Here is a 13111-nt window from a genome sequence, read left to right on the forward strand (position 1 = left end):
GAGATTTTTACAATAGTAAATGTAAATTTTATTTTTTACATACAGTAGTGTAAAAATTTTCAGTTGAGTAAAGTTTGCAAGAAGACGTAGTAATTTTTTTGTGAGGAACCAAAGTGTTTTTGTGTAGATCGCTTTGTGAGAGGAAGAAGTTTGTAAAGGCAGTTTTTTATTAACAAATACAAAAAGTTTTTATATGTTGAAAAACTCTGTTATTCTTCAACAAACAAACAGTTTTAAGCTTCCATGTGCTAAGATCCTCGGGCAAAACAGAGCATCATTTTTCTGTTCAGTTGAGTTAATTTGTTTTGGAATCACCAGAAATTCCCAACAGTTTTATCCCATGTCCCAAGGATAGATTTACGCATATAACCAGGCGACTTAACCATGCAGCAGTCAACATTTTGCAGCGACCGGGTCATTTCAGGTTTAATGCCATTAAAATTTGATTATAATGGCGAATGGAAAAACCAAAAACTGTACAAGGAGGCAACCGATGTTTAATTGCACCACCAATCATGGCTGATCTGTGGTGGAATTAATCAAAACCGTTGCCAAAATAAATAAGCACCATACATTCAACTGATCAAGATTCAAGATCAGACGTTAATTCCTAATTACGTCATAAATTTGGATATGAGGTTGTACACGTTCATCTTCTTCTCATTTTCCGTGATTGTCTCAAGTTTCGGTCTCCAACATTGGCCTCTGCACTTCACCAACTGAGCATAATCTTTCTGTAATGCACGAGTATTGCAGAGTCTACCCCACTCATCGTCTGCAGAATCCGCGCCCACTGACTGCCCGCATTCATGAGTGTTAAGCCTGGCGTCTTCCATAAGCTTTGAAATAAACTCAGGGCAGACTCTGATCCGAAGGCCTCCGCCGACGTCGCTTTTCTGTATCTCAAAAGGCTGGCAGAAAGCAGAAGCGCGTTCGATACTGCGAAGCGGAGCTGATAGGCAAGCGGCGGAAGTAGACGGAGCTTTTGGGGGCGGCGGCGGCGATATTAAAGAAGCCAGCGATAGGAGAGATAGGGGAGAGTGAAAGAAGAGTTGGGGTAGAAGGAAGTATTTGTTACCCACCTTCAGTTGCTCGTCTGGAGAAAGAGTGGGCGTCTTCTGCCCGATGTAGAAGGAATCGGAGTGACAGATTAAATGGTGAGGGAATTGTTGCATGATCTGGGCGGCGGCGAGGGGTTTGTGAAGGATTTGAAGTGTGCCATCTGAGCGAAGTAGCTCGATAGTTTCCTCCTCGCCCTTCATGCACATGCCCACAGCTACGAGGGAAGCTGTATTGCCCATAATTTCAGAGCAAAGGTTGGATATAGGTGGAAGGAACATGGAAGTTGCCTTGTATATATATTCTTTGTACAGTGTAAACTAGTAAAGAGACGTGTCGTAGATGATAATAATAATATCGAAGTTTGAGGGGTGTGGTAACCCTCATTCTTTGACCATTGCGTACAGTTTCCTTGTCGTTTTAGCAAGTGGGCTTCACCTTTGCGTACAGTTTCCTTGTCGTTTTAGCAAGTGGGCTTCACCTTTGCGTAGAGTTTTCTTGGCGTTGAATTTTCAATACAAAATTGCAGTCGAATGTGTACAATTCAATTTTTGCGGCTTTTGGTTCGAATCTGACAAAATAATTTTGTCCGATGATTAAGATTTTTTTAATTTGAGTTAGTGTTATTCAAATTATAAAATTTAAGTATATTTATTTATATATTTAGAAATATATTTTAAAAAGAATGAAATATTTCATTTTTATTTGAAATGAAATCAATAAATTTAAATAAAAAATTATATTTTTAAAATTAAATTACATCTAGATTTAATACTTTCAAAATTTTCCAAAAGATTTAAAACCTACCAAATTCACAAATTTGTCACACACATTTGAACCCAATTTTAAATAAATTTAATTGAAAAATATCACAACAAAACATTTCGGCTACGGCAAATAATACCCAAAAAAAACATGATTAGCTGACGTGGAAAGGAGATTTATCTAGAAGGCATGGGGAATTAAAGTCTTTTGGAACTCTGTGGGCGTTCAAACCATTTCAAATCTAATCAAAACCTTACGTCACGACGCAAATGCACTGCACAGTTATGGTTGGTGAGGGAAGTGGGGCCCTTGGCGGATTTTATTCTTCCAAGCAGGACTGGATTTTTTTTGGACATTTTATGGCGAAACAAAATTTTTAAACTTCAAACAGGGATAGTTAAAAAACCAAATTTAACTATGAATTTGACGTACAGATATTTAAGTTAAGTTCATAAATTTTAATATCTCATTGTTAATATAGAGGTTCAATCACGTTGATTTTGGATAAGGCAATACGCTCTTCAGCCCAGCAATTGCTTTTCCATTATGACAAGGAATTGCTTTTTCATTATGACAAGGAGTTATTCTTGAGGATGGCTTATTATGTTTTCGGGAATTGATTGTTATAAAAAATTTGAGCAAAATTTTTAAATATTAATGACAATTTTTTTTTTCATCGGCAAATATTGAATTGTATTTAATTATTTAAAAAAAAAAATTGTTGTAATTTTAGAATATTTGAAAATTTTAAAAATTAAATTCATTATTGAATTGAGGCTTATGTGATCCATAACTTTTATAAGAAGAGTTTCCGGGTAAATACATGTAGAAAACCTTTGTTGACGCGTTTCCAACCGACTAGTGTGCCTCATCATCAGACCAAGTTGTGATTTACGCCCAAACTCTTCTTATAAATTAAATTCATAATAATTTTTTAAACAAAATGAATATTTTTTACTTAATCACAAAATGAATATTTTTTACTTAATCACAATTATAATAATAATTATTATTATCTAATTATCCTAGACACTAAATTTGTGTATAAAACTTCTTTGTTTGTGAGATAAAGAACATACTTACTTTATCCCTTCCAGTTTTGAAAAACACATATTTTTAACTATTAAACCCACTCAAACAATATAAATTTATATTAAAAATAAAATATTATTATCTAAATTTATATCATATTAACCATAAAATATTATTATCTAAATTTATCTCATTACCTAAAATTTACAGATAAAAAAATATAAAAAATTTACAGGCAAGTATAGAACTTAAATAATGTACCAGAAAAACAAATCATTATAGTCCAATTTGATTTGCATGAAAAACAAATAAATTAATATGACAAACTTATGTCTTTTAAAGACAAACAAAGATTTCTACTCGAACCAAATATTAATATGTTGTAATTTGTTGAAGTTTATATTTTTTTATAGGTAGTTATAAATTTAATTTGAGAATGTTATTGTTGTTATGTTTTTTAAATTAATTGATCTTATTTGTGTTTAGTAAGGTAAGAGTATTTGTTTATCCTAATTAGGTATTGATAAATACAATTTATAATGTTTAATTTTGAGAAATAAATATTTATTTTTTAATATTATTAAAAAAAAATATTTAAATATTTATTATATCTTAAGGCATTTCTTTTTGAAATCAACTCTCTTCTTATTTTACTTGTCTTACTATGATCCGTCTAATTTGATGTTAGACGATTAAATTTTTTATCACCGTTAGATCAAAATTCTTGTTATAACTGAAACTCAGACCATCTATTATGCTTTTCTATAGATTTTAGGGTTTAGTAGAGGAGTCGAGAAAAGACTCGAAGTGGAGCGGAGGAAGCAGAGCCTAAACATGCTTTGGGTCTTCTTCATAAGGCATTGGAAGACTTGCGTGATGCTCCTAGTCAACAGAGTGTGATAACAGGCATTGAAGCACAGATGGGTGTTGTATACTCTGTCTTGGGGAAGCATGCTGAGGCACGAGATTTGTTAAGGAATGCCATTGCAAAATTGAGGGCCAGTGGGGAGATGAGATCTGTCTTCTTTGGCATTGTTTTGAACCAAATGGGACTGGCTTGTGTGCAGTGCTATGCTATAAATGAAGCTACATATTTGTTTGAAGAATCGAGGCATTTTAGGGTTTAGTAGAGGAGCCGAGAGAAGACTCAAAGTAGAGAGGAGGAAGCGGAGCCTGAACATGCTTTGGGTATTCTTCATAAGGTGTTGGAAGCCTTGCGTGATGCTCTTAGTCAACATAGTGTGATAGCAGGAGCATAGATGGGTGTTGTATACTCTGTCTTGAGGAAGCACGCTGAGGCATGAAATTTGTTAAGGAATGCAATTACAAAATTGAGGGCTAGTGGGGATATGAGATCTGTCTTCTTTGGCATTGTTTTGAACCAAATGGGACTGGCTTGTGTGCAGTGCTATGCTATAAATGAAGCTGCAGATTTGTTTGAAGAATCAAGGTTGATTTTGGAAGAGATCTGCGGTCCCTATCATCCTGATATGCTTGCGGTCTATAGCAATCTGGCTGGAACATATGATGTAATGGGCAGGTGAATAAATTTAAACTTTTTATTGAATTGCCTCCATGGTGGTAATTGTAGTTTGATTTTGATTTTGAGTTCATTGCTTCAACATAAATCCAAGATTTTTAGGCATTCACATTCTCATGGTGGCTTGGGAGGTCTGCACAAGTTTCTTAGGAATTTTGAATCATTTTCGATGATTTCACTCATAGATGGGTTGAAAAATAAAAACTTATTGATGGTTGTTTTAGTATCTGCATGTCTTTTTAATCCCTTGAGATTCTTAGTCAACCCATTATGTTGAAGTGCAAGCAATTTTTTGGTGGGTCAACAGAACACGTCCATTAGTTTGCCTCTGCATACCCTGAAGTCCTCCAAGTTTTCAATGAATCCATTATACTGAGGCATTTTCCCTGTGCTTTTTCTTTTCAACTAGTCTAGCCGTCTTCACTTTACCTCAAATCAATTCTTCACACTCACAAACTATTCCATGTACTAATTAGCAAAATTTCAGTGGAACATTCACCATTATATTTTACATTTATGTTGTTTCTCTATATATATTTGTCATTTTAAAAATTCATAAGATTTTTGTAGTAAATTATACTTTGGTATTGCATTCCTCTATAAATTTATTTCTGAAATGAATAACTTTATCTCATGTACAGGTTGGATGATGCAATTGGTGTATTGGAGCATGTGGTAGGAATTAGAGAAAAGAAACTTGACACAGAAAACGCAGATGTGGATGTTGAGAAACAGAGATTGACAAGAAAGAAGCTGGCAAAGCTAAAAGTTGGAAGGCAAAATCCCTTCAAAGCGTACCAAGTTCCCAGAATAAGAAAAAGTAAGACACTAGAGGATAAAACATATGATGATAATCCATAAGATCATCTACTGTATGGAAATTGATTAAATCAGAAGATATCTCTGCATTGTTCTTTTGTGACAGATTGTTGTAGGACCTTGAAGAGTCTAATAAAGGACTAATCTAACTGGACACTGTTGGTTTTCAAGGTTCCTAGAGTATATCTATAGATTTTATGATTGATTTGGAAATTGCATACTTCATTATATACAAAATTCATTAAACAGAATAGCATGAGGATGCCTAATAAGGACAGAGTTACATTCAGTCCCCAAGTTTGGCCAGCGTAAAATAGAGAGAAACCTAAAGTGGTCTATTTGAAGTTTGAACCTATATCTAATGGCCTCAGGATGGGCCAAGTGCTGCTACTATTCTATCTTTTGATGATCTGGTTTTAAACAACATTTCTTTGAACAAGGATTGGATTTGTTCAGATTCTTCGTTGTCTAAATGTTGTCATTATTGTACTAATTTTACAAAAATTGTACAATTGCAATCCATTTTCATTGTGATCTGGTCTTTTGGCTTTAAAGTGTATTGTTGTCATGGGGTTTATTAGCTCTTATGTATTAAAGCATACCAAGATAGTTTCACTTATCTGTTCTCAATAACTGAAATTTTGTCTTTGGCTCATTGCATAAAAAGAATAAACCCTCTGATATCTTCAACCAAAAAGCAGTCTTCAGAAGAAACAAAGCTAACCTATAGAAAATTTACTCTATTATAAATAGAAAAAAGTGCATTGCCAAATCTAAGTGCAGAAACTGCAAGTTAAGCAAACTACAATTTTTTCTCTTTATATTGGCATTTCTTTGTGTTGGTGATCATATCTGAAAGGCTCATTTTAGATATATTATAAGGCACAGTTACATTTATTCTAAATAGTTAGGTGGTTTTATATATGGTTACAACTTTATATTTAGTTTTATAGGTTGAATTAGGAAAAACATGGATATTTATATTTAAAATTTCGGTTTAACATTTTGGTGAAGTACCTATATATAGACCAGTTGTTCGTTTTGTAGCGTTTCAACCCACATACTCAACGCCATGTTTCAATTGCAAAAATTATTTAAATGTTTCTTTACCAACTTGATTGAGTCTTCCCGCTCCATCTTGGTTTGTGTAAAAAATTATTTACAAGGGCATTTATGTAACATTTTATTATATTTATTTGCAATCACATTCTATGTAAGAACTGTTTCAGGGTATTTTGTAAATTTTCATTTTGTGATTGTCCTAGTTCGTATGCTACTCTGAAATGTAAATAATGTTGACATGATGGTTATATATATAAGAGCGCTTGTCTTTATAATGAAAATAGAGGGTTATATTTTATAAATGTTAAAGATACGAAAAAAATATCTTTATTTCACCTGTCCTACACCTCCATGTGATCTTGTGCAAATAGATTATAATGGCTATGCCAATTCAGTATAATTAGCTTATGTTACATTAACATGAATACATGATTTTAATGGCTATGCCAACTCATGTGATATTGTGCAAATACAGGATTGTAATGGCTATGCCAATTCAGTATAATTAGTTTATATTACATTAACATGAATACAGGATTTTAATGGCTATGCCAACTCAGTATCATTAGGATTTGTTACATTAACATGACTTCCAAATCAATATAATTAGCCTTTATCACATTAACATACATTGATTTGAAGAAGTGTTTCAACAATATCATTGCAATTGCAGAACAATTCGTTGTGATTAATTTAATAACTTAGTACGTATGGAATTCATTTTATTCAAGCTTAATACAAGCATTTAATTAGTTCCCCATATTTGTTCAAACTTCAAAAAAGAGCACAACATCCCGACATTGGAAAAGACCAAAACCCAGGCATTGGAAAAGATGGAAATTGAAGCTAGCGTTAGTGTTGTGCATTTTCTTGGCAAGAATATAAAGCTATATTAAGAGGACGAATAACTGAAACAATTATAAGCCTGGCCCATGTACTGCACTACCTCTTAAAAAAATTTGTTGGGTTTGATGATTGTCTATGTTACCTAAACATGATGGTTTCAAGCTCGTATACCCATATTTATCTACAGAGGTAATGCAGTAGCTACACTTATCCTAAATTAGTAGCATAATTCAATACATTTTGAAGGTTTTGAAGTCACTACAGATATAATCTAAAACAAAGCTATTGTATGCTAACATCATATCCCGTGTTATTGTATTTCAGCTTTTGAAGCCTCGCAAAAAAAAAAAAAAAAATTAGAGCTAAAATTCCAAGAGTCCCTATTCGAAGAAGCGAAACCCTAGAATCCAAATCTATGATGCCCAATTTTATGTAACCAGCTCACAAAATAGAAGAAAATATGGATCAAAGACTAAAAAATTATCCTCTTGAAGGGGGAAACCTCCTTTACATTACATAAATGAACAATTCGTGGATGATACAAATGATAAGACCTCCTTGGTACATACAGGGGTATAAGGGGTCACAATATAATTAGAACCTACATAACAATAATAATGTAAGGGCACAAAAATAAAAATAGTGGGTTGTATAAATTTCTACAAACCTAGCTCTGATACCATGTAGAAATTCCTTGTAGATTCAAACTACAAATTGTAATATGCTAAAAAAATTGACTTGAATCTACTCTACTCATCAGCAGAAACAATAAATGATTGATTAAATCACGTAGCATATAAGAGAAAGAATTTAATCACACATAACACAATTATTTTCTAGGGAAATCCGTAGCCAAAAAACCCTGATATTTGTATATTGCATTAATTAGAGATATGAGAAGATTACAATGCTTTGCTCAAGCTCAAGCAACCTCAGCACTATCTCTATCTATCTCACTACTAACCAGTGCACAAGCTTCTCTTGGCACCACTTTCTCTCACAAGCCCCATGCACAAACTTGTGCTTCCTATTGCTTGGTATCACCAACTCATGCTCACCAAAACAATGATTAAAATTGTGCCTTCATTCCTCCTTTTCAAGGAAATTCGAATGGTTAAAATTAGTGATTTTTCTAATTAAGGAATGATTTATTTTAGGCCTTCTTCTGATTAAATGCGCCATCTGTTTAATTTAGATCATTTTACAACTGATAGTATGTTGTCCCTGAACTCCAATCTCAATGAGGCCTTTCTCTGATCTGACATGCATGCGTTAATTATGAGTGAATCTTCAGTTTACTAGTTGATCATTGCAGACAACACCCCACTGTTCGACAGACATCACCCCACTACTGCAGGTAGCACCGCACTACTCTAGGATGCACCCCACTACTGCGGGTTACACTCGACTACTACAGGTTACATCCCACTACCACACCTCCCACTAATTCCTCAAGCATTTATAACTAGTTTAACTAACTTTAACTTAGTTAGACTGAATTAAATAATTACAACTCAAAATAAACTCAACTAGTGCTCCTAATTATAGGAGACATTCTACATGACTATAGTTAGAACCTCAACTCGAATTAATTGAGCTAAATAATTCAAATTAACTTATTTAACTATTACAAGTTGTCATGAGATGTCGAGTTACAATTTTATTCCCAATTTAATGCAAGCACAAAATTAAATTAGGATTTTTCTTGATGTTATTTTTAACATTTTTTGTTGTTATTTTCAACATGGACTTCTATGGGGCACAAAAATAACAATAAGGAGCTACAATAACAATAACAATAAGGGGAATACACAGTATCTTAGGTACCTAACATGATTTACAACTCTAACTCAAACTTTCCAAGTAGGAACAAATCTGAAAGGTTTGGACAACATTCAACAAAATTGGGTGCTTTGGTTTTATCCATACAAAGGCACTCTCCAACTAAGACGACTCAATAGTGCTAGCATAAGCTATAAGCTACAAGATTTTTTTCTCCATTCTCAATCACACATTTTCTAACCTCAAAGGAACCAAACAAAGCATATAGCATTCTAGTCAAAAGGGCGTGATTGCAACCGAATAATGGTGCTCTATTTTACTCTAACAACATTCAAACCACACACAATCAACTAATAAGACATAGAAAATAATCCATAATGGGGCATTGAAACCATTTCAACAAGAACAAAAAATGTATGAATGAACCCTAATGATTTATGGCTTCAATATTCATATTCTTTAACACAAATCGACTTTACAAGTGCAGACTTCCAAGAACAACAACACATAGGAATAAAGTGTGATTGCAACAATTTACAAATAGCAATTGATTTTCCCCAAATGTTAGATGATCCAGAATACATAAACTATAGTTTAATTATTTAGAGTCTAATATTCAATTAAATATTGGAGACATTTTAGAATAACTAATTGTTGTAAAAGATATGACATCTAGAAAGGTGTCATTTTTTAGGAACTAATTTAGGAAAATAGTTAGGATTGTTGTTATGAGAGCATTAAATGTAAATGGACACTTGTAAATGAAATAAGTGATCCATAAAAAAATTAGTTTATGACACTAGCTTATTTAAAGCTTGTTTCTCTTCTCTTGGAAAAGTGTTGAGTGATTGTGTGTAAGCTCTTGTAGATTTTTATGTAATTTTTCTTTTCCTTATTGATAAAATTTGTGTGTCTGAGGACACTTCTTATATTATTGTGTTATGAGGGAAATATTGATGCAGATGATGTGAAGAGGAGATTCCAACTTTGGAGGCTTTTGGAAAACTCCATTGAATGTATCAACTATTAATTGGTATAAAATTTGTTCATCTTTTATTAAGGAAAATAAATTTTATTATTGTAATAATTTGTTTTTGATTTCAGATTTTAAATCCGGAAATAAAAATTTCCATCATATTTTTTTATATTTAAAATCATCCACTTCGAAAGCTATTAAATTTTTTGCGAGGTTGAAACCTCTGTGAGCAAACTATTTGAGAAAATTCAAGAGATTCTCCTTGCAAAACATCTTCAGTGTGGAAGAATCTATAAAGCCCCTGTGTGGAAGAATTTGTGAAGAATCTGTGACAAGTAGTATGGAAGCAGTTTTATAGCACCTACGTTGGATGAATTGTGTTGAAACTTCGTGAAGCCCTACATAGATCTGTGCATCCATGAAACTTTGTGTTGGACCATTTGCATATTAATTTTAATGTGAGTTCGACAGTGACAATTTCATATAGCAATAAACATATTATTGATCAACTATTGATCAAATCTATCTCGAAAAATCATGTCATAATCATGAAAAGTTACCAGAGTTGATGTTATAGATTTACAACACCTATGCGAAGATATCTGTGTGGATACTAACGTGAAGCAGCATTAGAGACCAGAGCTGAAGTAGTTGTAGGGGTTCAAGAATTTTGGCTCCACGAGTTAAATCAGTTAATTGGAACCCTGAGAGGGTGTAGACTCCAAACTCATTGGGCATATGGGCATGTCACACTGATATACAATTTGGTCGTTCCATCAAACAATGGAGGAGGCTCTGATTTGAACGCTAGATCAGGTGGAATTGCATACTGTGCTGCCATCATAATTTGGAGAATTAATTTTATATAAATATGGATGTAGTTGCAATTATTATGTGGTTCTTACACACAACAATATATGTTGAAAATGAGCTAACATCATGGAGAAACTAGCGGAAAGAAAGAACCAGTGTTTTCTAGGAGAAAAATTGTGTTGAAAATTTAATGGTGCGTTAATCTACTTCTCCGACAAAATATTTTCATAAAGGTATGGATTTATAATTCATAAAGGTTAAATATTGAAACATGAGAATCATTTTTTCAAAAGTGATTTCATGAATTCATTTTTTTAATAGGAGTTTAAAAGGTATTGAAAGGTAAAGTTTATTAATGGAGAGAGAACATATGCCTTTTATTTTGAAATTTATATTTTTAATGGAGAGATAAGGAGTGTTGGTAATTTTTTTATGCATAGTGGAGTAATAAGGTAAATTTCAATGGAGGTGTAAATTTTTGGAGAGATAAGGTGTAATTCCTTTTTGTAAATTCGGAGTGATAAAGTGTAATTTGTAATTTGTAATTTTTGAGTAATAAGGTGTAATTTTTTATTTGAGGAAAGAAAATTGTAACTCAAAGTAACTTTCGCTTTTGGGGGGGGGCTATAGTCAAAGAATTCAAATTGCAAGAGCATTGCAAAAAGTTAATTTTTGAAAGTTTAATTGTAAAATTTTAGAGATGTTGACTAGAGCCAAGTGCAAAGCTCAATCCCTTTTCTTCTCAAACAACTATACGAGGGTCAAGCCCAAGCCCAGATAGATATTTTTTTGAGTGTGATATTGTGTATGGTGTGTTGTAAATCTTATTTTTGTGGTGCATGATCCATCTTGATGCACAAATTTTTTCTTACAATGTCCAAGTTGGTAAATTTATTTTATGAGTCTGACAAACTTACACACTCAAAGAATTACAAGACATGAAAAAGACACATAGGAAGCACGTTGATTTAAAATGAACTTTTGAAAGATGTATGTGATGGTAATGTTAAACCAAACAAACCTACATATGTAGACTCACTAGCTAAATGGGAGATCAAAAATGCCAAAGCATTACCAATAATTAAATCTTTAGTTAATGATGAAATGTATATTCACATTGAAAATTCCTTTGATGAATGGTATGTCTGGAAAACATTTAAAGATTTATTTGATACACAATCAAAATCTAAGAGAGTTGATCTTCGATTGAAGTTGCTTCAACAAAAATTGATAGAAGGGGGAGATGTACTTAAATATATTTCTAGACTTAAGAACATTAAGTAGGATATAGTAAAGGCTGGATTTCAACCAGTGGATGATAGTTTCATGACTACTATTTTGATTGTTGGTTTGCCTGCTTCATATACACATTTCTTGGAGACTTTACAAGTAATTGGAAAACTAGAAAATTTAAAATTTGATGAATTAAATGAAATGCTAGCTCAACATGAAAAAAAAGTTGGAAAGAAGAAACAGGTTGGAGAAGATGTCTTCTTTACAAAAGCTAGCACTAGTAAATCTTCAATTAAAAGTTTTGGAGGTAGAGGAAGAGGGCAAAACAATCAAAATCAAGGAGCATATAGAGGAAAAGGTCGTGGTAGAAGTCAAGGTAGAAGGAACAACTTCAACAAAGGCAACAATTCTGGTAGAGGCAACATTCAAAGCAAAGGTAACAATCAAGGCATAGGAAATAATCAAGGAAGAGGAAAAAGTCAATGCAGAGGACAAAGAAAAGAAAACTTGATTCACGAAGTTTGAAGTGTACATTGATTGGGTATTCCGATGAAAACAAGGGATATCATATTTTGTCCAATGGAAACTTTATTGTTAGCATGGATGTTATATTTGATGAAAAATAAAGCAAGAGTGCCACAGAGATAGAAAGTCTTCTACAAAAAATGGAAACTAAGGGAGATAAAAAGAAAATTAGAATGAAAAATCAACTAAGTACACAACATTGGTATGACATTGAAATGCCTTCATCAGAAAATTGGTTCATCCAACTCACCTACTTCATCTAGACCATCTAGATCTTTTGGAAGTTCATACGAATCTCCTAGCAACAGTTCATCTAAAAGTGACTCTCCACCCCCTAAACATTTAGATGATTGAAGAACATTTGTGTATATCAATTCACTTTATAATGATGGTGACTATTCAGATCCACAAACAAGTGAACATCAATGAGAAAAATGGGTTGTTCAATTTTTGAAGGATGTCAGGCCAGATGAAAAAAACAAAACAAGAACATGAATTTCACAAAGAAATGAAGAAAATTTTGTCTTGGTAACAAATGTTTTTACTGAGCCCTCCACATACAAAGAGGCAGTAAAACATATAGGATGGAAAAAGGCAATGGTTGAAGAATACAAGGCAGCGATGGAAAACAACACTTGGAAACTTGCTTATTGTCCTAA

General features: G+C 32.9%; 1 protein-coding gene across 1 annotated transcript; it reads right to left on the reverse strand.

Annotated features, from left to right (window-relative positions):
* Positions 1-418: 418 nt before the first annotated feature.
* Positions 419-1316, reverse strand: LOC149199738 (uncharacterized). Its single transcript, XM_089399441.1, has one exon. The coding sequence runs from the start codon at positions 1299-1301 to the stop codon at positions 615-617; it is 687 nt and encodes a 228-aa protein (XP_089255567.1). The 5' UTR covers positions 1302-1316; the 3' UTR covers positions 419-614.
* Positions 1317-13111: the final 11795 nt, after the last annotated feature.

This window comes from Pinus tabuliformis, chromosome 2_1 (genome assembly GCF_031772625.1).
Source record: "Pinus tabuliformis cultivar Carrire ecotype Pingquan chromosome 2_1, CPIR1, whole genome shotgun sequence".
Classification (NCBI taxonomy): Eukaryota; Viridiplantae; Streptophyta; class Pinopsida; order Pinales; family Pinaceae; genus Pinus; species Pinus tabuliformis.